The 27,334-nt window shown below is 41.4% G+C and overlaps 1 protein-coding gene across 1 annotated transcript; it reads right to left on the minus strand.

The window, feature by feature from the left end:
* Positions 1–4,015: 4,015 nt before the first annotated feature.
* On the minus strand, positions 4,016–26,625 carry KPNA4 (karyopherin subunit alpha 4). The gene is made up of 17 exons (XM_083868725.1): positions 26,326–26,625; positions 17,950–17,994; positions 17,155–17,244; positions 17,041–17,070; positions 16,906–16,958; positions 15,845–15,940; positions 15,657–15,742; positions 13,910–13,996; positions 12,135–12,304; positions 11,978–12,022; positions 10,938–11,069; positions 10,529–10,657; positions 9,034–9,138; positions 8,445–8,516; positions 7,599–7,761; positions 6,688–6,782; positions 4,016–5,731 (listed from the first exon to the last, which is right to left on the minus strand). The coding sequence occupies exons 1-17, from the start codon at positions 26,392–26,394 to the stop codon at positions 5,633–5,635; spliced, it is 1,566 nt and encodes a 521-aa protein (XP_083724851.1). The 5' UTR covers positions 26,395–26,625; the 3' UTR covers positions 4,016–5,632.
* Between the last annotated feature and the right edge of the window lie 709 nt (positions 26,626–27,334).

Genomic DNA, 27,334 nt, shown 5'->3' on the forward strand with positions numbered 1-27,334 from the left:
CCAACTTTAAGAAAGCAGAACCCAGGCCCAGGAGAGTCTGGTGATCCCTTCCAATACCCTCAGGGTATTTTACGATTCTCTATCTCCCTCTTCTTTTCTATTCCCTTGCCAAGACCAACTCTCCATCCCTTATAACTCTATCAAGGCTTGTGGCCACGAGCATTATTTACCTGTTATTTATCGGCAGGAGGGCGGAGCTCACACCCCTTCCTGTCCCTGCAGCTCCGCACACGGGGGATCCACGGGCGCCGTCCCTGTGAGGGAACAGGGATCCACAGCCGGGCCACAGGAACCAGCTGAAATATGATAAAAGCGGCGCTGGGGCGGCCCCGAACCCCGGGAGGGCGGTGATTACCGGGCCAGGCCCTCAAAGGGGAGCCGGGGCCCTCAGCTCGGCGATGGAGCCGCCCAGGGCCCCTCGCTCAGTGATGGAAGCCGCTCCGGGTCTCTCTGTTCAGCGATGGAGCCGCACCGGGCCCTTCGTTCAACTGTGGAGCCGCTCCAGGCCCCTCGTTCAGTGATGGAGCCGCTCCCGGGTCTCCCCGTTCACTGATGGAGCCGCCCCGCTCTGGCCCCGCCCCGCCCGGTAACGGCCGCGGCCCGAAGGCCAATGGCGGGAACGGGAAGGGGCGGGGCTGAGGGGAGAAGGGGCGGGGCCGGGGCTGAGGGAGAGCGATGAGGGGACTGAGGGGAGAAATGGCGGGACCCCACAGGGACCCCTCAGGGACCCGCCCCGGCCGGCCCGAGCCGGGACTGTGGGGTCTGTGGGGTCTGTGGGGTTTGTGGGGACTGTGGGGCCTGTGGGGTTTGTGGGGCCTGTGGGGTTTGTGAGGCCTGTGGGGTCTGTGCCCTGCGGTGGCCGAGCCGCTGGAGGAGCTCGGAGGAAAAGGGAAGGAAAGGGAAAGGGAAAGGAAAGGGATCCCCACTCTCCATCCACCGACTCAACCTCATTCCTGTCAAAAAATCCCCCCTGAAGATGGAAAACAGGAGACACGAAACCTCCTCTCCTCTTGGGAGCCACAGACCCGCGCCTTGGGGCGGAAACTGAAATTATTTCCTCTTTTCTGTCTCATTTCTCTGCCTCGGCTGCCGAGAGGATTTTTAGGGACACAGGGAATGGCTCCCATTGCCAAGGGCAGGATTTGGGCAGGAATTCCGCCCTGGGCAGGCCCAGTGAAGGCTTTTCTCATATCCCACATTATTCTCTGTTCATTTACACTTCACCGAAGTCACTCTCAGCTGTTAAAAAGTGAATTTGAAAGAGAAATGAAACTCATTTAATGTTCATGATGCACCATCATTCAAAACTCACCTAAAACTACTTTAAAAAAAACTCCTGTGTAGAAAATAAAATACAATTATCTGGGAAACAGCTAAAATTATAAAATAATTTAATAATAATAAAATAATAATAATAAAACCCCTCAAGCTCTAATCACAAATTACCCAACACATCAGGAAAATCCTGAGGGGAAAATCACAGGAGCAGAAAATGAGGGAGTTTTAGACAATAATTCAAAATACTGAGGAACATATGTTGGTTTTCATTGATTTTATGAACTTAAATTAAGAAATTTAAGATGAAGCAGCATTTCAAATGCAAACTGCCATTTCAGGAATTAAATCTGGGGTTAAATCTGTGATTAAAGCCACGTTTTGCTGATAGAAATTCTGTCCCCCATCTGCCTTTCCATCAAATGACAAAACTTCTGGAACACATTTACCAATAGCTGATATTTCAAATTTCCCCAAATTTCCCTTTTCTAGCAAGACCAGCCTTTAAAGTGCTTTATAGAAATTTAGAATTGAAATAAATTAGAATTAAAATTGACATTTTAATGACAATTTAAGGAAAAGTTTTCCCCAGCTTTTGGGGCAGCAGGATAAATACAGAATTTATAATGGATTGACCAGCAAAAAAATGGGAATTATTTGATGGAAATGAAGCTTCCACCCACTTTTCCTGTGTTAAATGCAGCAAAATATTAATTTTCTCAATGATTTCTGTGTTTTTCCCCCTGAATTTCACTGGAGCAGTAGCTACAACTTACCCTGAGAGTTTGTAAACTTGACACGTTTGCAGCTACCGAGTTTCCTCTCACCAATATTTGCTCCAGATGTAAAATTCCTCTAATTGTTTCCAGCCTCAGGAGCAGCTTTTCCCGCCAGGAATTGGGTGACACGCAGAGCTGAGGAAACATTTATGGTTAAAAGTGGTAAAAAAAGTCTCTGGGATTTAATCTGAAGACATCCTGGAGTTATGGAGTGGCTCTGCCAGGGTTTGAATTTTCCTTTTTAATGTTAAAAATGCTTAAAAATGCTTTTTAATTGTTTATTTTCTTACTGTTCTGTGCAGAAATTTGGATTTTTACCAGCCTGTCTCACTCTCAAAGCAGAAATTCACAATTTAGTGGGAAGGAAAATGGGTTGAGATCTGTCCAGGGCTCTGTAATCCAAAGATAATTCCATTTCCAGCAGAAAAATAATTAATTTCTCTAAAAAAAACCCTTTCCACTCAGTTTATTCTTCTTTCTTCCCACATCCTAAAATTCCAGGGGTAACTATTTAATTTTTTTTTTCCTTTAAAAGAAAATTTCCCACCCGGCACAGCTGATTTGTGGATTAATTTTTGTCCTTTTAATATTTTAAATCTTTTTTTCTGTTTGTTAGCCTAAACTCAGATGAAAAGATATTTTTTAAATTCCAAAATATGGGATATTTTAATATGTAAATATGGATACAACACCCAAACTCAGTGATCAGCATTCCCAGAGGAAATTCCCATTTTTTTTCTGGTTTGTATCCCAACAAATCCCCATTTCCCCAAAGGCATCACCTCAAAAAAATGCAAATTTTGGGAAAAAAAGGCACCGCACAAAGAGCTCCAGTGGTGCCACCCTGTGGAGGTTGGAATATTCCACATTTCGGTGATAAAACAGTGACAGGAGCTGCTGTGAAGAGAATTTCCCTGTTAAAAACCCACCCCAAAGCCCCAAATCCACCAAAAAAAGGGAAAAACTGCAACAGCAGCAGCTCAAGGGAATTTTCTGGAGTTATTTTATACCCAGGAAGTGCCCAAAAGGCATTTTTCAGCATTAAATATATAATTTTTTCAGTATTAAATTCAAAATTTTGGTGTTAACTTTGATTTTAGAAAAGCAGAAGTTGCCAAAAATACCTGTTTTCCTCTTACCCCAACAGGAAAGTTTTGTAAAGCAGCAATTTTTTATAAAATATCCCTCCAAAAGGTGTTTGAGGGTGAAAATTGTAATTTACTGCTTAGGATTTTCTTCAGAACATTGCAACTTCCATAAAAAAAATTTAATTTCTCTCCTCCACGGATTCCCTGTCTCCATGAAAACAGCCCTGAATTACTGAGTGAACACACAGAGATAATTAAATAAAATAGAAGTAAAATTGGTAAATTTTAAACATTTATAACAAAATAATTCCATGCAACACACCAACATTTAACAGGTAAAAAAACCCCTCAACCCCAGAACCTTTAAAAAAAAATCACCTCTGTCTTTTATGCTGAAAAAAAAAATGAGAATATTGTATAAATAAAGAGCCAGAGCAGCAGAATTGCAAGTTTTAATGTTTATTTTTCCCCAAGACAGCCTAGCCTGCACTCTACTTGGATAAATTCACAAGCTAGTTTTTCTGCTGCTTCTATTTTTTTTTTTTATTATTTTAAACTTTTTAAACCATGTTTCTGATGACAAGGAATGCTGCAAAAATACTCTAGAGTCCAACAAAGAGTTATGATCACAAAATAATCTTTATCCATTCTACAGTGTTTCAGAATTACCAGCTGATTTGAAAAAAACACAAGGTAGATATAGATGCTAATGGTGGCTAACCTGGGATGGTTTTTTTTTTTTTATTTATAGCAAACTGTTGTTCATGCAACACTTGTGCTCAAAGGGGAAGGCACAGCATTTCCTACAATGAGCCACCTTATCAAGAGTTCACTTGGTACAAATTTGTAACATCACCTTGAATTTAGTGTGTGCACCACCTCGAAATTGAGGCATTCCCTCCAATTATAAAAACACTTGCAGCCTTTTTTGGTGCAAGTTTTAAAAATACAAAGTTTTTTTTTTTTTTTTTTTTTTTTTGTGGTTTTTTTTTTGTTTATTTTTCTCTCTAAAGTGGCTCAAAATAGATTGTTCATGGCTGCCTACATCTAAGATAAAAAGAGTCTAAAACAATTGGATTAGGCATATTAAAGGTGTTCAAACCATGACTTGATTTGTACATCTATTCACACCTCTTTTTTTCTTTTTTTCGCTCTTTATTTCAGCAGTACATATGCACCAAATTTCATTTTTTTTTAGACGTTTCCATATCATTTTCATAGAAAACAAAGTTTGAAAACAAGTAACATTGAAACACAGCACGGTATCCTACCACAACAGAAACATTTTGGTTACAGGACTCAACGAAATCTAAAAATGAACTCTATGCTGGAGAGATTTACCACATGCAAAGGTCTTCATGTTATCTTTGAAAATGAAAAGGATGAGGTTTTTATTACCACATTTTACTGCTTTTCTAACTATTATGGCAACTTGTGTACTGCAACACAGTCTAGTTCAAAGGGAAATTGATGATTTTTTTCTGTTTGTTTGTTTGCTTGTTTTGTTTTTTGTTTATTTTTTTTTTTTTCCATGCAAAAAAAATCTACAAATTAGTTTTGATGATATGGAAAAGCTTTTCATAACATCAAACATTCATCTGGTGCAAATGCACAGGGAAGCCTTCCTGAAATTCTTGACTTTTACGAACAACTAAAGAAAAAAAAGAAAAAGGAAAAAAAAAAAAACAAAAAAAAGAAAAAAAAAAAAAAAAAAAAAAAAAAGGGGAAAAAATAATAATAATAATAAAAAAAAATAGAGAAAAAAACACAGGCTGCAGGAGTAAACCAGAGTCTGCTGCTAAACCGGTCTCGGTGTGTCCAGTGTAAAGTGACACTTGTCTGTAGTTGGGTGACAGTTTAGGTTCCCCAGCCCCGAGGCCACTCAAGCTCACGCGCTCACAGACACAGCACACCCACTCGGGCCCCGCGCTGGCCGCGGCCCCGGGGGCCCCGCACTCTCACTCCACGCTGGCCATTCACACTGGTGGGGCTGCAGAGCAAGGCCTGGGCTGCTCTCCCTCTCTCTCTCTCCCTCTCCCTGCGGTGTGTGGGCACCACCCGCCCTCTCTGATGCTTTTTTTTTTTTTTGACGAGGCTGATGATGAGAGTTTTCTGCGTTCCGTCCCCCCCACCCTCTCGGTTGTTGTTGTTGCTCTGGGAGGTCGGTTGTTCCTTCTCAGGCACTGAAGATCTGTGACCTGTAGCCCTTTTAATTTTTTTTTTTGTTTTGTTTTTTTTTTTTCTTTGAACAATCTAAAGAAGCATTCAGTGTGAAGTTTGTCATTACATTTTGCCACTCATTCTCACTCGCACCCACTCGCCATCTTGACTTCATTTGGGCTTTTTTTTTCTGTGATTCCAAATGAAATCTTCACATTTACTTTCCCGATTTAATGCAGCAGCGGATCCCATGAGCCAAGATTGATGGATCAAACCTTTTTTTTTTTTTTATTCAGTGCTGCATTGTACCTAAACTCCCAAAATACCACTCTAAAACTGGAACCCTTCTGCTGGTACGTTGGCAGATGAATTGAAACCAAATGTTCCGCCTTGGATCGCTTCTGGAACAAGGCTTGGATCTTCATCAATCTGGAATGCAATGGGAACATGGTGAGCAGGGACACAACAAAACCTCCCTCCACGAGAGCTGGACAATCCCAAAAGCAGCTCCCTCTTCACCTCCTGCCACCCAGTCCTGCCATCCCTCCCCTAATTTAGTGAGAGAATTAAAATAAAGGGATTTAAACCCAAATGTTTTAGTTTGTATTTGTCAGGGAATGTTGACATGGCACCCCAAACCCTCTTGTTTACACAATTTTCTCTCCTGGAAAACCTTCTGGCAGTTTCAGGAACTGTCTCAGTTCTTAGGAGAAGACCAAGGCAAGGAAGGACTAAGCTCAAACTGAAACTGGATTAAATTCCAAGTCCGGCTGTAAATGCCAAAGTTGAGCTGCTAAACAAGAATTGGATCTTATTGTTCACATCCAAGTGGGACTCCAGCACAAAATCTTCCAAGTGAATGAAAACAGGCCAGGAATTCACCTCAACTCCACCACTGCTGCAGTTCCTCAACATGGCAGAGCCTGGCAGGGCTGCACTTCCCCTCTGTGACTGAAATGCACACAAATCAACCTTGCCCTTGATTTATGTTTCAGGCTTGAAATGGAAACAACTTCCCTGATCAGCACATTCCAGCCCTGGAATTATTCAAATATCCCAACTGTTTTGTTTCTTAAGCAGCAGCCTCAGCCCTGGAGTCAGCAGGCAGCTTATCAAATGGGAAATGTCAAGCTCAGGCAGGGGCTGAGAGTTAAAGGAACTATTCCCAGCCTGGGATTTTAATCCCTACAAGAGATGAGGCTTAATTTAGGCATCAGATCTTCTTTAGATGCTTCATCATCAGCAATGGCAGGAGATGCAAGAGGTTCAAACAAGGGCTCGTTCCTCCCTGAGCCCAACAAGAGCAGCCCTGGGGCTGTGCCTTTCCCCTGAGGCACATTTATCAATAAAAGCCATGAGCACACTGCAGGGAACTGCACACTCACATCATCTGAAGAGAAGAACTGATCAATGATCTCATAAGCCAGTTTGTAGATGTCTTCATTTTCATGGTTTTGTAGCTGTTCAATTTTCTCCAGGCCTGCAAGCAACACACGAGAGATTCTCAGAACATCGAATTCAGGCCAAACAACTTTCAATAAAGAAATTAAAAATACATTTGGGAATAGAGTTATGAATAATCTGGTTATGAATTAGATGCTCTTGAACCCACCTGGCACATTTATCTGTATTTTACACACAGAAACACAGATGTTCAGGACACAGAAATCTCTCTGAGGCAGAGTTTTGGCACAAGCACCTCTTTTCTCCTCCCAGCCCATCACCCACCACTTGATCTTTCTGCCCTCCCTCAAGATTTGGGATTTTAAAGATTATTCTACTCCATGTTAAAAAATCTCACAGTTTTTTTACCTGTGCCCAAATTTAATATCACTGTTCTTCCATCCCTGAAAAGTTTCACTCAACTTAAACCACAACCAGCATGGAGAAAGTCTCAAAACCGTGAGGAAATTAAAGTTGTTACACATTTTTACAGTCATTGTATGTAGAATTATTTTTATTAAGTTCACCTGGACGTGACTTGTGCATAATTAAGGTAAGCACATCATCCCCACACTGACTAATTTAATTTCTATTAATTAGACTAATTTGTCTAATTAATATGCAGACTGTTACAAAATTAGCACCTAATGAACTTTCCTGCCACTTTCCTGCTCCTCCACATTTTATTTGCTCATGAACTTAAGAAAAGCTGTGGATATTCACCTGATAGGCATGAAAAGGGTGCTTTAAAAAGGGTTTGCTTAAAATATCTGTGCAAACAATAAACCCAAGACAAGCAGGATGCCAAAGCAGCAATCCCTGGAAAAGTTATTCAAATTTTTGCTCCTCTTACCTCCACACTCTTCTATAAGGTTGGCTATGGTTTCTGCTTCCTCTTCAGCCATTTTTAATATATTACTTAGTCCATCCAGAACCACTTGCACAACTTGTGCATCTTTTACTGTCAGCAAATTGCAAAAGGGAGGAATTACATTTTGTTGAATTAAGTAAGCCACCTGAGGGGGGAAAAGACAAGAGTTACAGCAGGAATGGGACAGCAGCACAGGCAAACACAGCCCAGCAAGTCCAACAAGGACTCTGAGTCACCCACCCAGCTCAGAGCATTCTGGAATCCCTTTTTGAACATTCAAATAACAATTGGGTATTAAATTATGAATAGATTTGAGATTTACAACACCTAAAAGCAAATCCTGTGAATTTTGCAGTGTCAGATAAGGGTTTTCAACCTCTGCAGTGGCCGCTTCAGGAATCCCTTTTTGGAACATTCACAGGTAACATTTGGGTATTAAAGTACAAATAGATTTGAGATTTACAACACACAAGGAGCAAAAAACGTGAATTTTTCAGTGTCTGATAAGGAGTTTCAACCTCATCTCCGAGGAGTGACAGCAGCACCACAAATCTCATACTCTGGGCTTACAAGAGACTTGTGTACTCCTTACTCCTTGGTTAATGTCCTTTTATTTATCACATCCTCATGGTTTGGGAAAGGTAAAAAGAAATGTCCCTCATGCCAATAGAGCTTCCAACCAAACCCCCAGGTCACTCCAGAAACCAGGGGAGGTCACCCCAAATCCCATGTGGAGAAGGGAAAGGTGACACAAGTGAAGGACAGAGGGATTTGTAACCCCAGCACCTCCCCAGACAGGAATGAAAGTCTTCTCCAAGCTGGACTCACCTGGTCTTTTCTCCCACTGATTGTTAAGTTGCTTATTGCCCAAGCAGCTTCTTTCTGAGTCCCAAAATCCCCCTGAAAGCACAAGCAGAGACAGAACAGTCATTGCAGGGTTTGTGACAGGCAGGATTCCCACCAAAGCTGCATTTGTTACAGTCCCTCTGCAGGGTGTCAGTGTAACAGCTTTCTGTGAGAGTAACAAACAAATCCAGTCCTGTTTGAGTGTCTCTGTGTCCATCCCTTCCCTATAAAGAGGGTTTGAAATAGATTTTCCAGGGGAAGGAGCTTTGTTTCCATCACACATTGCACTGCCACATCCCCACAGGGGGAGCTGAGATAAAAGCACTGCACACTCTGCACCTGGGGCTGCAATCCCATGGAAAAGTCTCCAATCTTTTCTCACAGATCAATAAATTGGCAATTAACCGATCTGTTTGTGACCAGCTCTGTGTTATTTGTCTTTTCCCACATCTTTTAGCTGTTCCTTCTGCCACAGCAGATCCTTGGGGGAGCTTTGGGAAGTCACTTTTTCCCAAAAAGCTGGAAAGGAACACAGGATTTGAAGCCCCAACACCAATCCCTGGGATCTGACCTTATCTAGAAGATGGATTATCATTGGAACAAGGTTTGCATCTATTACTGCCTGGACTTGCTGCTGGTTTCCTGCAGTGATGTTAGATAGGAACCACACTGCTTCCTGCAAAATAAAATAAAAAATCAGGAATTAATTCACAGAAGGATTTTATATAAATTATGCCTACTCTTATTTTTACATCTACAACTGGCCAACCTTGAGCACAAGCAAACATTCAACCAGCTGGACTGTGCAGAGCTGAATTCTTGTTTGACAAACCAAAGGGACAATCTCACCTTAGGAGACTCCACAAGACTCCTCAGCCTTTCACAGTTACCAGCTCCAACCAAATACTTCAAATTAAAAGGAAAAATTATTTGGAGACAGGAAAATGCCAAATGAGCAGTGATTGCTTCCAGCAGAGCCAATAAAGAGCAGGTTTGAGGTGCTGCCCCAAATGCCTGAGACAATCCTGTGCCCCAGGAATGACAGTGCAGGACACAGTTCTTTACCTCCTTCCTGATGTCTCTTCTGAGCTTGAGGTTGAGGAAAATGCAGCACTATTAATTAAACACTTGATTTTTAACAATTCTCTGAAGTTTATGATTCTTTATGCTCATTCTGTCCACAAACCCAGGACTCTCCTTCCAGGCAAAGCAAGAACAGATCTTTTCCCCAAAAACTGAATTAAATTCAGAGCCCTCATCTCCCTTTTAGACTGGGAATGTAAGTTTTAATCAAGAAATAACAGTTTTAAATACATTTTGAAGTATATTCAGGGTATCAACCTTTTAAAATCCTGCAGCTGATAAGATTTCTCCCTTCCTAGAAATTCTCCACCATTCCATTCCCTTCTCAACCTCCCTGAACTTTTTATCTGAGTAATTTCTCTCAAAATAAACCTCAGGAATGTTGATCCTTCACTCCCTGACTCTCTGAGATCAGATCACAGGATCACAGGTGACCCTGGGAGATGTTTGGGCATCCTGGGGCTCTCCTGGTGGGATTTTTTTGGGGCTTTAATCACTGGCAGTGTTGGAGAGGGGCCCCTGAGGTGCCCAACACGCCTCAGATGCACTCCTGGCTCAGCACTGCCATCAGTGCCCCCAGGAGAGCCCCCTCACACCCCACACACACAAAACCCCCACCCCAGTTTGATTAATTCCCTTTCCCACTCACACTCCATCCAAACACACCCAATTATCTCCTTGTCATCACTTCCAAGAGAGTCGAGTTTAATTAAGGTGACATTTCACCTACTGAGAACTCCAACTTTTTAAGTCAACAGGCAGAATTTTAAGAGCGAGCTTTGATTTTCCTACAAAAACACTGACATTCCTGTCAAGCACCAAATCTGCAGCTCCTAAGAGACTTCCCCTATGGATATTGATTTCCAGTATTTGCTGAAATTTGCCACAAACTGTTGGAAGGAGTCAATTATTCCCATCTTTATGACCTTCCCCAAGTTAAATATAAAATCTCTCAATCATGTAAACCCCCTGGTGTTGCTCACCTTATTAATTTTTTCTTTGGGATGTGTCAGAAGTGCTGGGAAATGTGAGAGAGCTTCACAGTTGAGGACGACCTGTGTCTGCTCATCGGTGCCCGTGACGATGTTCCCCACAGCTCTCAGGGCAGCTGTCTGCAAACAAAACATTTCCTTTCAAAACAACCTGTTTTTTCACCACAAAAAAAAGGTTTTCAGCACAAAAATAAGGTTTTACGCAAAGAAAAAAAAAAGGTTTATAAAAAAAGGTTTTATGCAAACAAAAGAAAGGTTTTATGCAAATAAAAAAAGGTTTTATGCAAATGCCGCAGCGCTCAGGAAAAAAAAAATATTTTAAAAAATTCAATGTAAGGTATTAAAAAAATATATATTTTCTGAAGTAGCACATTTTGAAGGTTATTTACTCCAAACTCACCTGGACTTTGACTTCCTGGTGGCTGAGGAGAGGAACCAAGTGAGGGACAATTCCAGAGTCTATCACCATCTGGATCTGCTCATTGCCAGCGTCCGTGAGATAGGAGAGAGCCCAGACTGTATCTACCAATATCTGAGAGAAAAAAACACAACAACTCTGTCAACAGCACAGAAATAACTCCAAAATAATAGACATTTAGCGAGAAATTGATAATTTATTTGAATTAATGTGTGTGTGCATTCACAGGCAGAAAAGGCAGTTTGAAATTTGAGTATTTGAATTGACAGCTTGGAAAAATATTGAGTGAGTGTTGTTGTTTCAGCTGACAGCTCTTGAGTGGCTCACCAATACAGGCATTTCAAAAATTCAAATTAATTTAATTTCACCTCCTTAGAGGCAAGAAATTAAATCACATAATTACTATAGGAGTAGTAAAGTTAATATAGATGTATTTTTTTTGCAGAGCACCGTTGCCATTAAGTGAACTACAACTTCTTTAGGAAGCAAAGAATCTTAAATTTTGATTTATGTTCAGACAAAAAGCTGACTTAATCCATAATTTCAATAAATATTTGCTCATTTATTTCACTTTTAAATGACAATATTTAATTATTTAATTATTCATATTTAACACCTCAGAAGTTACACCTAACCCTGACATTTGACATGTGCAGCAGACACTGGTTTTCCTTTCCTTCACACTGATTTTCATGACAAATTAAAATTTCTTGTATTTTTCTGCGAATGAATGCTCACAGAAATAAAAACAAATATATTTTAAATATATTGTGAATGAATGCTCACAGAAATAAAAATAAAATGCACTTTCACTTTTAAGTACATGCAAATAAATGACAGAAATACCAGGGGGAAAAAACCGCTGTTTAAAAATAACATCAATATTTTAAAATAAGCTGTTAATAGATACCCAAAGAAATCTGTTGCATTTGAAAGGTGATTTAAATTTTAATTTTATTTTATATTTCAGCTAAAAAAAAGCTCCAGCAGGAGCTGGGAGTGGCTTTAGAAGGGTCACTCACATTTACATCCGTGTGGTGAATCAGAACGCAGAGCGCTGGCAGGATCTGAGGGGGGAGAAAACAAACACCTGAGGGTTATTTTAAATCACTTGAGGGTTATTTTTAAATAATTTACACCCAGCTGGAATGCAAGGCCAGCCCAGAGCAGCCCCAGCACCTCCTGGATGGTCTCCATGGGCGGAGGGGGGTCCTTGTGGCGGCACAGGTTGACCATGACCCAGGTGACGTTCCTGAGGAAGGTGATGGGGATGGAGGGGCTGATGAAGGACAGCAGAGGCTTCACCACCCCCAGGCTGATCACATAATCTCTACACTGGGGTCCATCACCTGGGGACAACAGAAAACATCTCATATTGTAGAGATTTTAACAGAAAACATCTCATCATCCCCAGATTTTAACAGAGCGCAGCCCATCGTTTATAGATTTTACCAGAAAACGTCCCATCAAATCCAAATTTTTACAGAACACATCCCACCATTCAGATTTTCCCAGAAAATATCCCACCATTTAGAGATTTTCCCAGAAAACAGCCCATTATTTCCAGATTTTACCAGAAAACATCCCACTATTGTCAGATTTTACCAGAGCACATCCCATGCTTTCCAAATTTTAACAGAAAACACCCCACTATTTATAGATTTTACAAAAAACCCCTCATCATTCCCAGATTTTCCCAGAAAACAGCCCACCATTTAGAGATTTTACCAGAAAACAGCCCATCATTTCCAGATTTTACCAGAAAAGAGTCTGTCATTCCAATTTTTAACAGAAAACATCCCACTATTTAGATTTTACAAAAAAAAAAAAACAAACAAAAAAACTTCATCATTCCCAGATTTAAACAGAAAACACCCCACCATTTCCAGATTTTAACTCAAACCAACCCATCATCTTGAGATTTTACCAGAAAACACCTGATGATTCCCAGATTTTCCCAAAAAATGTCCCACCATTTCCAGATTTCTGGTGGTGGGTAAAGGAAAGGGGTGACGGACAACACCAGACCACCAAGAACAGCGAGAACCCAACAAAAATTCCTCAAGATCCCTTGAAAAATTCTCCAAACAATAAGAAAACATCTCCAAAAGTTGGTGGTGCCAGGAGTAGCAATAAAAATTATAATAAAAAAAATCTCCAGAAGTTTGTGATGGCAGGAGTAACAGTAATAATAATAATAATAATAATAATAATAAAACATCCAGAGAGGTTGGTGATGGCAGGAGTAACAATAATAATAAAAATAATAATAAAAGATCTCCAGAGGTTGGTGATGGCAAGAGTAATAATAATAATAATAATAATAATAATAATAATAAAAGATCCCCAGAGATTGGTGATGGCAGGAGTAACAATAATAATAATAATAATAATAAAAAAAACATCTCCAGAGATTGGTGATAGTGGAAGTGACAATAATAAAAATAAAAATAAAAATAATAAAAGATCTCCAGAGGTTGGTGATGGCAGGAGTAACAAAAATAATAATAAAAAAACATCTCCAGAAGTTGGTGATGGCAGGAGTAACAATAATAATAATAATAATAATAATAAAAGATCTCCAGAGGTTGGTGATGGCAAGAGTAACAATAATAATAAAAAAAATCCCCAGAAGCTGGTGAAGGCAGGAGTAATAATAATAGTAAAAGATCTCCAGAGGTTGGTGATAGCAGGAGTAACAATAATAAAAATAAAAATAATAATAATAATAAAAGATCTCCAGAGATTGGTGATAGTGGAAGTGACAATAATAAAAATAAAAATAATAATAATAAAACATCTCCAGAGGTTGGTGATGGCAAGAGTAATAATAATAATAATAGTAATAATAATAATAAAACATCCCTGGAGGTTGGTGATGGCAGGAATAATAATAATAATAATAATAATAATAATAATAATAATAATAATAAACAACCCCAAGGAAGACCCACCTATGATATTTCCTAAAGCCCACACTGCCTGCTCACAAACATTTTGATGAGGTGAATGCAGCAGTCTCAGGAAAAGCGGCACAGCATCTGAAAAAATACAAAAAAAACCCCAAAAAAACCAGGGAAATGGTTAAAAAAAATAATTCACAGAATTAACTCTCACATCAGGCTTTTTTTTTTTTTTTCTCCTGTTAAGAACTGGTCAAAGCTTCACAAATTTCCCAGGTGATACTAAAATAAAACACTTCAATAATTCCTCCTTTGCTGCATATTTTTATAGAGCCTGAACTGGAGAATATTAAACCTCTGACATTTAATTTGTTTGCAAGTCTCAGGTTTACTGAAGCTTGTCAGGATCCAAATTTAGCTCCATTTCTTGAATTCAGAATTTCTCTGCTAAGTGATGCACCAGACCCAAGTGCAGAGTAACAACAGAGACCAAACTCAGCCTTTCAAATGAAGCAACTGGGGAATAAACAGGAATGGAGTGGGAATTAAGGAGTGGGAACGGAGGAAAAGGGCAGAAAATAAATTCTAATTTACATAATTGATCCTTTTTTATTCCCCTCCCAGCATTGAGGTGCTTGTTTATATAATAAAACCCATTTACTTCATCTATTTCAAGAGAAAATTATGTTTTTTTAGTTAAGTTTTTTCTTAATGTAAACCATTTTTACTAGAGAAACAATGAATCAGCAGGATTCTTATTTCCTGCTAAATAAAGGTATTTATTTAGTGTCTGTAGGAGAAAAAAACATCTCCAGCAAGCAGATTTATAAATTCTTATGGAAAAATTACAAAAGAGCACCTTTTAAATTGAAATAAATCATAATTTCAGATGTCACAGTTATTAAATTGACTAACAGTGCAATACAGACCTACAGAAATCACTGAAAAAGTTCTAAATCCATTGATAAATTAGATTTAAAGTGGGTTGTTTGGTTTTATTTCAAGTTTTTTTGTGATTTCTGGTGGTTTTTTAAAAGTTTGAAAACTGGAAACCAGCAGATATCAACTCTGCTGAGATATTTTGAATTTCCAGCTGTTGCTCACCGTTAGGAAACCCCAGCGGGTTTAAACTGAAAATGAAGAATATCAATATTTCAGAGGGGTTGTTTGGTTTTATTTCAAGTTTTGGTGACTTCTGGTGGGGTTTTTTTTCAAGCTTAAAAACCTCAACTCTGCTGAGATATTTTGAATTTCCAGCTGTTGCTCACTGTTAGGAAATCCAATTGGGTTTAAACCTGAGAAAAATGAAGCCAAAACCAGGAGTGTGAGGTAACAGGGGAAGAGGCAAGAATATTAATATTTCAGAGGGGTTGTTTGGTTTTATCTCAAGTTTTTTGGTGACTTCTGGTGGGGTTTTTTTTCAAGTTTAAAAACCTCAACTCTGCTGAGATATTTTGAGTTTCCAGCTGTTGCTCAGCTTTAGGAAACCCCAGTAGGTTTAAACTGAAAATGAAGAATATCAGTATTTCAGAAGGTTTGTTTGATTTTATTTCAAGTTTTTTGGTGACTTCTGGTGAAGTTTTTTAGAAGTTTGAAAACCTCAACTCTGCTGAGATATTTTGAATTTCCAGCAGTTGTTCAGCATTAGGAAACCCAAGTAGGTTTAAACCCTGAGAAAATGAAGCCAAAACCAGAAGTTTGAGGTGAGCAGCTCCTTTAGGGACTGCCAACCTGATCCCAGATTAAATCCCAGCTGTGGATTGGAGGGATTGGAGGGAAATCCCCCTGCAGGACTCACTGGATTGAACTACAGCCTGTGTTTGTTCCGAGGTTCCGGAGGCAATGTTTGTCAAAGCCCACGCAGCCTCAAACTGTAAGGAAGGACTGCAGAGAAAAGACAAAAAAAACCACAGGGATTTTATTTTATTATTCAGGTTACAGCAAATCAGCTAAAACTGCAATAATTGGAGTTTTGGCAATACTCACTTGTCATCTCTTTCAAGACAGTGCACTAGGATGGGTAATATTCCTGATTTTATTAGGTCGTCGATGGGCGGGTTGCGGTCACTGGACAGCAGCTTCCTGTGCAGGGAAATGGGAGAGAAAAATCAAATTACACACAAATCCTGCCTGGAAAGGGGCAGGGAGGTGTTGAATCCAGGTTTTCCTTCAAAAAGGGAGCAGTGCTGACAGTGGAACAGGTCAGTAAAGGATTCCTGGGGTGGAGTTTGGGAATTTCCAGTAGAGCCCCCAAAAACCAAACTGGTTTCCCAAATTCCTTCCCAAGTGTTTCTCTCCTTCTCCCAAAGACCCACAAGATTTATTTATTTCCTCCTCTTTAAGTGAAAATAATCCCTCAAAGTGAAGTTATTTTTTTTCAAATTATCAAATTGAGCCACTGGAAAAGCAAAGCCATTGCATCCATTTGTTCTATTTCATTCCGTGTTTGGGAATTTCCAATGGAGCCCCCAAAAACCAAACTGGTTTCCCAAATTCCTTCCCAAGTGTTTCTCTCCTTCTCCCAAAGACCCACAGGATTTATTTATTTCCTCCTCTTTAAGTGAAAATAATCCCCCAAAGTGAAGTTATTTTTTTTCAAATTATCAAATTGAGCCACTGGAAAAGCAAAGCCATTGCATCCATTTGTTCTATTTCATTCCGTGTTTTCTCCCCTTTGGAAGTTTATCAGAGTCAGGAAAATAAAAGATCTGAGTTTTTCAGTTTTAATTCCTGCAGCTTCTTCCTTCTCCACCCAGCAAAGGAGACACTCAGCTCTTTTTCTGCACTTCAAGATAAAGGTTTTACAGTCCTTTAAAATGTATTTTACTCTGTGAGAAGCATCAAGTTTGCACCAAATAAATCCAGATATTTATATGTAAAGAAAATCCACACTACTTAAAAGCTCTGTGTATTCTGATTTCTTTAAAATTCTATTTTCCTTTTAAAAAATCAATCAATTTCAATCAAGCCAGAACACATTTTCTGACCTTAAGAGCATGATAAATCAGAATAAAATCAGAATAAATTTGAGCAAAGTGTGTTCTTACCTTGCTGCCTGCACAGCACTTAACTGAATACCCTGGTTGTCACTTGAAGCATTCTAAAATGAGAAAAAAAATGAGATTTTTCACACATCTGTCATCATGCCATGAAGAATATTTAAACAATTTAATTGTTTTTACCTGTACTATTGCCTCCAATGAAGTGTTTTGCTAGAAAACAGAGACAAAAAGCAGTTAGAAATTCTAAATATCTGCAATATCTGCAAAAAGAAGTTATTGTGAGTTAATTCTTACCACTCTAAAGTCCCCATCTATATCAGAATCTTCACAGATATCTTCATGGGGAACATTCCTTCTCTTTAGGAGATGCTCATCTCTTTTGTTCTGAAAGAGAAAAATGATGGAATATCTTTAAAACTTGGATTTTGGGGGACTGGGGGTGTTAAGAAGGGAAGAGAAGCTTCTGTTTTAATCATAAATACACCATCACTGATAATTAAATGTTCCAAAAAAAACTTGGAAAGGATTGCACAGAGAATTTTGGGAATTCTCCCTAAAAAAATCCTGCCTCCAACTTGTGCTGGAAGTTTGATGTGCACAAATCCATCAATATTCCAATTTATTTGTCATCATTTCTATCAGGACACAGCAATTCCCAGAGGTTTTTTTCTGTTCAGCTCAGAAGGAAAATAATTCCAGTTGTGATTTCTTTTCCCCAACAATTCCAGTTTTACCTTCAGACACTTCCACACTTGTAAGGAAGAACTTTCTGCCTGCAGATGAGCAGGAATAGTTGATTTTCAAATGAAAAAACAAGCTTTTTATAAATCTTTAAAAACCTCTGGAAGTGCAAGAATTATTTCCTTATTTAGGATACAAATAAACTCCTGGTTTTCAGGACAAAAGTTATGGAACTCCCATAACTTCAGAACTTTTGAATATTTAACAAAAACTCTTATATTTTACTGGAGTAACAATAAAGTCAAATCCCACCTGGTAAGGATGATAATATAAAAGAAAATAATAATAATAATAATAATAAATATATATATTATAAAATAAAAGAATAATAATGCTGGGTCATCTCACCTTTCTCAACTCCACAACAACTTCATTTCTTTGTCTTCTCATAGTCTGGAAAGAATCAAGATAAAAAAAACTTCAATTGAAAAAGTTCTTGTAGAATTATTTCAGTTCATGCACTTCAAACAAAACTTTGACACACAGGGTTTAATTTTCATTATAAAAAGTTGAGATCCTACAGGAAATAACTACAATATTTCTGTTATTTCATAGTAAAATACTCTCTCTAAATCTTCATGCTGAGGAAAAAAGGAATTAAGAATAAAACCATGTATTTTTAAATGGAAAGTTGTGTATTAAACAGCACCAAAAGCATTAAAAACACCCTGGCAATCCAACAGTAAAATAACTTTATAAACAAGCTCAATTTAAGAGACCCTGCAAGCCAAGCTGAGTTCCAGAATTATTATTTATAAATTAAAACCTTTGACATTCTAACAGCAATTTTTTGGGGTCATTTTCTCTCCAGCTGCCATTGACACCACTCAGCAAAAAAAAAAAAAAAATCAATTGTAAATATACATAAATTAGTTTATTGCTGCTTGTGTTGCTGCAGTGAAAACAGAGAAATAAATCAGTCTGGGGTGATTTTATTCTACACTTTGAGCTCTACAGTGAATGAGAACAGCAAAATTCCATTTTTATTGTGACAAGCCCAGGGAAAGCACAGGACAGAAGGAAAAGGAACCTCCTGAACAGAAGGAGAGCTGAAGATAAACATGAAAACTTCACTTTCAAAGCATCATTATTTTTGTCAAAAAAATCAAATTTCAGCTGAGCACAAAAAGGAAGTTCCTTAAAGGAAGGAGCTACAAGAAATAGGAAAAAAGTGGACAAGTGATGGTTCCCTGCTGCTTTGGAGGGAGAACTTTGCATGGAGGGGAAAATCTTCTTCCTCCCCAAAAAAGACAATTTCCTGCCCTGGGATGCCCAAACCCCCGGGACAGTGAAGAGCAGAAATCACTCCAGGATTTTTCTCTGATTTTTCACTCCAGGATTTTTCTCAGGATTTTCCCACCCAGCACTCCCAGGCTTTGTGAAGATGCTACAACTTTACACAAGATTTATGTACTCCAGGCTCCTGCTCGGGGGGGTTTCTCCAAACTCTTCTAATCTGACACATCCAAGATGAAAATAAGTGATGAGAGGAAAAGCTCTGATGAGCAGATTGCAGAATTGTACCACATCCCTGGTGATCTCACAGGACTTTTAACACCTTCCCAAAGCACGAGGCAAATAAAGCAGAATTTCCACCCAAAATTTGTCCTGGGAGAAGGATGGCTCTTCCCAGACCCCAGGGATGACACTGCTGCTGACACAGGGACCAAAACAAATATTACAACAAAAAAAGAGCCTCAGATGTGTCATTTAGAAAATTCCTTACATAAAAAAAACCTGCAGTTGATCAGAATTTAAAAGATCCTCTGCTGGGATAAGAATTTTCTCCCACCTGCCACAAGCTGCCTCAGCCTGAATTCCTGCCTGCACACCTTGGAATGACAAAAGCCACCAGTGGAGTCACTTTTAAGCACAATTTCCCAAATTTTCTGCTAAAATCCCCCCTGTGTGTAAACAGAGTCTGTTGACAGAACAGTTACAGGTCAAGCTGGCACTGCTGATCCTCTGAGGAAGAGGAAAAGCACAAAGGATGAGAGAACTGAGGTCAGCTCTGCCACGGGATTTCCCAGATTCATCCCAGTTTGGAGAAGGGAAAACACCAAGCAGAGTCAAGATCAACCTGTGCTGATTTTTGGAGAAGAGCTCAGAGGGCAGAGCTGAGGGATGGTGGGGATTATTCCTTCTGAAACCACTCTCAGCAGAAAGGGTTTGAAGCACAGTTCAGCCCTGGGAAAGGCTCCAGTTGAACAACATGCACCACTCTGGCAGGAATTCACTCTCGCAGTCACTGGATCCTGTTTGTGAATTGCTCCATCAAAAAATCAAATGATCAGATCTATTTCTGTCGGCCCGCCACGGCCACCCCTCCATCCTCCCTTTTTTTTTTTCAATTATATTTAGCTGCAGATTTCTCATAAGGGCTATTTCTGACCGTTCGTCATGACTGAGCCCTGCAGCTTCGTGTGAAAATCTCGTGTTGGTGATGCCTGAAGGATCCTCAGACACTTCTGGGGTTTTCACATCACCATGAGGATCATTCCAGGATCCTCAGACACTTCTGGGGGTTTTCACTCCACCACCAGGAGCATTCCAGGATCCTCAGACACTTCTGGGGGTTTCACATCACCATGAGGAGCATTCCAGGATCCTCAGACACTTCTGGGGGTTTTCACATCACCACCAGGAGCATTCCAGGATCCTCAGACACTTCTGGGGGTTTCACATCACCATGAGGAGCATTCCAGGATCCTCAGACACTTCTGGGGGTTTCACATCACCATGAGGAGCATTCCAGGATCCTCAGACACTTCTGGGGGTTTTCACATCACCACCAGGAGCATTCCAGGATCCTCAGACACTTCTGGGGGTTTTCACTCCACCACCAGGAGCATTCCAGGATCCTCAGACACTTCTGGGGTTTTCACTCCACCACCAGGAGCATTCCAGGATCCTCAGACACTTCTGGGGGTTTTCACATCACCATGAAGAGCATTCCAGGATCCTCAGACACTTCTGGGGTTTTCACATCACCACCATGAGGATCATTCCAGGATCCTCAGACACTTCTGAGGTTTTCACATCACCATGAGGAGCATTCCAGGATCCTCAGACACTTCTGGGGGTTTTCACTCCACCACCAGGAGCATTCCAGGATCCTCAGACACTTCTGGGGGTTTTCACTCCACCACCAGGAGCATTCCAGGATCCTCAGACACTTCTGGGGGTTTTCACATCACCACCAGGAGCATTCCAGGATCCTCAGACACTTCTGGGGGTTTTCACATCACCATGAGGAGCATTCCAGGATCCTCAGACACTTCTGGGGTTTTCACATCACCACCATGAGGATCATTCCAGGATCCTCAGACACTTCTGGGGGTTTTCACATCACCACCAGGAGCATTCCAGGATCCTCAGACACTTCTGGGGGTTTTCACATCACCATGAGGATCATTCCAGGATCCTCAGACACTTCTGGGGTTTTCACATCACCATGAGGAGCATTCCAGGATCCTCAGACACTTCTGGGGGTTTTCACTCCACCACCAGGAGCATTCCAGGATCCTCAGACACTTCTGGGGGTTTTCACATCACCACCAGGAGCATTCCAGGATCCTCAGACACTTCTGGGGGTTTCACATCACCATGAGGAGCATTCCAGGATCCTCAGACACTTCTGGGGGTTTTCACTCCACCACCAGGAGCATTCCAGGATCCTCAGACACTTCTGGGGGTTTCACATCACCATGAGGAGCATTCCAGGATCCTCAGACACTTCTGGGGGTTTCACATCACCATGAGGAGCATTCCAGGATCCTCAGACACTTCTGGGGGTTTTCACATCACCACCAGGAGCATTCCAGGATCCTCAGACACTTCTGGGGGTTTTCACTCCACCACCAGGAGCATTCCAGGATCCTCAGACACTTCTGGGGTTTTCACTCCACCACCAGGAGCATTCCAGGATCCTCAGACACTTCTGGGGGTTTTCACATCACCATGAAGAGCATTCCAGGATCCTCAGACACTTCTGGGGTTTTCACATCACCACCATGAGGATCATTCCAGGATCCTCAGACACTTCTGAGGTTTTCACATCACCATGAGGAGCATTCCAGGATCCTCAGACACTTCTGGGGGTTTTCACTCCACCACCAGGAGCATTCCAGGATCCTCAGACACTTCTGGGGGTTTTCACTCCACCACCAGGAGCATTCCAGGATCCTCAGACACTTCTGGGGGTTTTCACATCACCACCAGGAGCATTCCAGGATCCTCAGACACTTCTGGGGGTTTTCACATCACCACCAGGAGCATTCCAGGATCCTCAGACACTTCTGGGGGTTTTCACATCACCATGAGGAGCATTCCAGGATCCTCAGACACTTCTGGGGTTTTCACATCACCACCATGAGGATCATTCCAGGATCCTCAGACACTTCTGGGGGTTTTCACATCACCACCAGGAGCATTCCAGGATCCTCAGACACTTCTGGGGGTTTTCACATCACCATGAGGATCATTCCAGGATCCTCAGACACTTCTGGGGTTTTCACATCACCATGAGGAGCATTCCCAGCACTTTGGGATCCACCAGCCCTTCCTAAATCCACCTGGAATAGGATCCTGACCCCTGTTCCTTCCCTGAGGGATCAGCAGCTCAGCCTGTGGTCACTACTGAGTTGTTTTTTTGTTGTTGTTATAATATTCCTCTCCATTTCTACACCTCCAACAGGAAGCTGTGACAGCACAGGGGTAACTGTAGAACTTTGGCTGCTCCTTTCCTCCCAGGGAATAGTTTTCCAAAGGCACATTGTTGCTGTTGGGGAATTGCAAAGCCAACAGTTACTGTAAATAAAAAATGAGTTGGTTGTGCCTTCCTTCCTTCCTTCCTTTCCTTCCCAGGAGTTCTACCAGCACCAGCGTGGTCTGGGATTGCAAATAAAAACAAAAAAACACCCCACAGGGAACAGAGAAGTGAAAAGAGATTGTTTTCCCTCAGTTCTATGCCATGAGTCAGGCCCTCCTCCATCCATCATTCCCCTCCTGTACAAATCCAAGCTGGAGCAATGAAATCTGCCCTCAAGATCACTGATCAAAAGGCTTTGGGATCACAAAACCAAGATACCTCCAGAAATCACATCCCAGGCTGAGCTCCAGATAAAAAAATAAAAATCAGAATCAATATGACATTCCATGTGCCACCAGCCCCATTTTTTTCCTGGAGAAGGAGAGAAAACGCCTCAAACAAACAAATCTCGGGATCATTTGGAAGTGACAAGATGGATGAGCTTCACCACACAACTCCAAGTCAGCTTAAAGGAAAACCTATTTTTATCTCACTGAGTGAAATTCCTGCTCTCCTTCACTTCTTCCATATTTAATCCCAAGCAGACTATTTTGTGGGGGATACAGAAAGGTCTGAAAAAGCTTCAAAACACCTGCAATATTCAATTTATCTCACAGCACCACCTTTCCTTCACTCCCCTGGAGTTTCTCCTTGGTCTTCTCAAATATATTGATATTTATTAAAGTCCAGTGAATGATGCTGGCAACTCTTAAAATCCTGATATTACTGATCTTTGAGCATCTTGATGAAATGGCTGCTCCAAAATTAGTTTTGAAGTGCTTTGCATCATGGAATGATCATCATTTCCCCTCGTGCATCTCTCAATTGCAGAAATTTTTATTATTTAACTCTTCTCCTGTTCGAGCAATCCTTGATCTCCTGGCCAGCAACACAGGTGAGAAAAGATTCAGCAGATTTTTCCAGGATTTCCAGAGAAATAAAATGCAGGAAATAATTTTTATTTTATTAAAAAAAAACACACACAAAAAAAATCCTAAATGTCAGTCAGATTGCAATGCTGGAGCATATCTGGAAATATTGCAATGCTGGAAATAATCACCAAGTGAAAATGAAATGTTGAATCACCAGGTGATGAAAGAAACTGAAGCAAATAAAACACCCCAAAAACTCTGCAAATCTCCCCAAACTGAGACCTCTAAATACAGAATTAAAAAGGCATTATTTAAACTCAAATTGTTCATAAAACTCCAGCACAGACACAATGAACAATTTGCACTTCTCTGGCTTTGTTATAGCAAAGATTTTGGTATTTAATTCCAAGATGAAAAATAAAAGGTGGATGGGTGTCAGCACAGCCAGGCCCACAATAAACAATAAAAAACAGCTCAACCTTCCTCATCCAAGGTGGAGAAAAAAAAAAAAAAGAAAAACCTGTTCCTCACTGAAGACAAGATGAGAAGAGTCACCTTACCCTGCTCCCTAATGGAAAAGTATTTGCATAATTTAATATCAGAGTCCAGATAAGCCTTTCCTCAAGTCAGATTTTGGGGTTGGAGGTTAAAGACAAAAACTGTGGCCACTTCTGCAGATTTTAACTGTTCTTTGTGTTGAACCAATTCTATTTTTCTCCCTCCACAGCATTAAATCTTGAAGACACTAAAAAAAAAACCTGTTGCAAGCTCTGCCCAGAAATCTCCAAATTATTGCTCTCCCTACCATTAAAAACTTTATTATAACCTGTATCCCTTTGAGCAGGAGCAGAAATCAGGGAAAAAGGAAATGATTGGAGATTTCTGGTCCCAGAGAATCCCTTTATTGCCAGTGTCACCACCAATCTGTCATCTCCAAACACATGGCAGTAATTATTTACAACGTGCCCGTGCAGGAAATGTTTACCCAAGACTTTAACAAAATTCCTTTATATGCTGAACACCTTATGTAAAACAGGTGCTTGTGTTGAGCTTTTTTATTATTATTATTATTATTATTTTTGATTTTTTTTTCCAGGCCAGAATTTGTATTTTTAGAAACATATTGAGGGGAAAAAAAATAAAAAATAAAATCAAACTTTAAGTATCCAAAAAAGTGAATGAATGTTTGGTATTTTAAGGGATAAAATATAGGAAATCCCCTAATTTTGGTGAGAAATAAAATAACTTCCTGTGAATATGTAAAAGACAATGTGACAGGAATTGCTGCCACTGGAACTGTCAATGGCACATGGAATTAAGAGATAACATTTTTAGGAAGTTTGTAATTCATAATGTGGAAACCTTTTACAAGATCTAGAAATCTCTTCATTTTATTGAAATTAGGGTGATTTCTTATTTTTTTAGGGGCAAACTGTCATGGAAAAAAAAATTAAAAAAAAAGATGTTTTTGTCAAAACAACCCAAGGCCAAGCAGAATTTCAGCAGAGATAAAAAAAAAGGGGGGAGGAGTGAAGGAGATAAAGATCGAGTGTTGGTTTCCTCTGTGAAATAAACACACAAAGTGGTGCCCAAAGAGCAAAAATCCTGGATTTTCCTGCCCCCAAATTCCCCCAGGGTGATGTGGGAGCAGTAAATGAGCAGCAAGGACAGCCAGGAGCCTGAGCTATTGTATGAAAAATAGCCCTGCACTGTGGTTATTTTAGGGAGCAGGCGTGTGCTCCAGGATTTGCTGGATAAATGTCACTCTCTAAAATTTAACACGGCCCAGCGAGTGGGTTTGGAGTGTGGGAAAAGGTTGTTTAATGCTGCAGATAATAATAATAATAATTAAAAAAATGATTGAAGATTTTTCTGCTTTCTGACAGTTTCACATGTGGTGTTACCTGAGTGTGTCCATCCTAAACTTTCCCAATTTCAGCCCCTTTTCCCTTAAAATTCTGCACCAAAGCACCTGAATTCCAACTCAGGAATCCCATTTTTCATTTTAAAAGCACATTCTGTGGGAATTCCTAAAGGTGCTTTTCTGTAATTGTCTCTTCAGTGGTAACAAATTTAATATAAAAACAAATTAATATCTAAGGCAAGGGGTTACCAATCAACCTCACAACTCTGTTGGCAAAATGGAGAAATTCATTATTCCCACAATATTTTGGATATAAGTGAATAATAAACTGTTTTATCAGCCTAATTGGACAGGTTAAAAATCCAGGTGTTACAGAGCCCTGGGAAACCTGGCTGATGTTTTAAGGAGTTTTTTACTTTTGAAACGTTGTAATGTCTTTATATAAAAGACTGGAATATTATGGGAAACACAAAAGATTTTTCGAGGGTAGTAAAAAACCCACGAGAATGACAAAATTCTTGTCCAGAACCTTGTAGAGAAAATTGGTTTGAAGCTCCAAGCAGCTCCAGGCCGAGGATTTAAAGGTGAAGATTGATACTTAGTTTTAAAATTTGACTCTTTTCTGAGGAAACCCCAAATAATGTATCCTGCTGTGTTTAGGAAACATCTTTAGCAGCTCTAAATAACTGAAGCACCAAAAAGTTCAGGGGCTCTGAGATATAAGAGCAGAAAACAGAAATACAAAAAAAATTAAAAAAAGGGGGAGAGAGAGAGAGAGAAGAGAAAATAATATAATATAAATAATTTTGCTGTGAAGGTTATGGCGCTAGTTTTATTTAACCGGGTATCCTGGACACACACACACGCAGCACAACAGCCAAGGCGGGCCCTAATCCTGACTCAGGCTTTTAGGGGCTGCTGGCAGAGACAGAACCGTTCCCGCAGGATTCCCGGGGAACCCCCCGCTCCGGGGCCCGCTGGGGCAGGGCCGGGCCGGGCCCGAGGGGCGGCGGAACCCCCGGAGGAGCGGGCTCGGCCCCTCTCTGGGCGCCCACAGCCAGGCCCGGCCGCGCCCGGCCCGCAGCGCGGCCTCGGCGGCTCCTTCCTCCCTCCTCCTTCCTCCCTCCTCCCTCCCTTCCCGGCCGCTCCCGCCTCCCCGCGGGCCCCGTCGCGCTCACCTCCAGGTCGCGGCCTTTGTTCTTGAAGTTCTTGAGGCGCTGGTTGTCCAGCTTCTCGTTGTCGGCCATGGCGGGGCCGCCCGGGGAGGAGCGCGGCCCCTCCGCCTCCGCCCGGGCCCGAGCGCGCCGGGGGCCCGGCGGGCCCGCTCTCGGCCTCGGCGAGCCGGGAAAAGGCCGGGGCTCTCGGGGGGCGGGTCGGCGGGGCCCGGAGCCGGGTGCGGAGCGGGGCCCGAGCGGGCGGTTCGGAGCGGGTTGGGAGCGGGCCCGGGCCGGTCCCGGCGGTGCCGGTGCCGCCGAGCGGGGGAAGGGACGGGCCCAGCCAGGGAGGGAGAGAGGGAGGGGGAAACAGGGGCAGCCTCGCTCTGAGCGCCGCCGCCCATTGGCTGCGCCCCGCGCGCCCCGCGGCCAATGGCGGCGCGCAGGGAGAGGGCGGGAGCGGTGACGCAGAGCGGGACGGGGGAGGGAAGGAGGGGCCGCCTCAGCACCGCCGCCATTTTGGGCGCTGTGGGGCTGAGGGGAGGCGGGTCCGCTGCTCTCCGCGCTCCCCGCGCCTGCGCTGCTCCTGGATGGGTTAATCCCTTCCGTGCTCGGCTTTGGAGGCGAAAGTTAACGTTTTAATCCTTCCCCCCATTAGGACTTTCCCTTCGTTTCCCCTGATGGAGCCGACAGTTAACAGTTTAATCCTTCCGCTTGCTGCGCTCGGCATTCGCTCCCGTCATGGAGCCGGAAGTTGGCGCTTTAATCACTCACCGCACTTTATATTCATTCTCCTCATGGGGCTCAAAGTTAATAGTTTAACCCTTCCCCTCACTGAAGTTTGCATTAGTCTCCATCGTGGAGTTAAAAATTAAGTTTAATCCTTCCCCTCATTACACTTCGCAATTATTTGCATCGTGGAGCCGAAAATTAACACTTTAATATTTCCCATCACTACACTTTGCACTCACTAAGAATAATCTCCCTCCCAGTCTGCCAGAATTTCAGAGGAAATTTAAAAAAAAAAAAAAAA

The sequence above is a fragment of the Zosterops lateralis genome (assembly GCF_965231275.1).
Source record: "Zosterops lateralis genome assembly, chromosome: 10".
Taxonomy (NCBI): Eukaryota; Metazoa; Chordata; class Aves; order Passeriformes; family Zosteropidae; genus Zosterops; species Zosterops lateralis.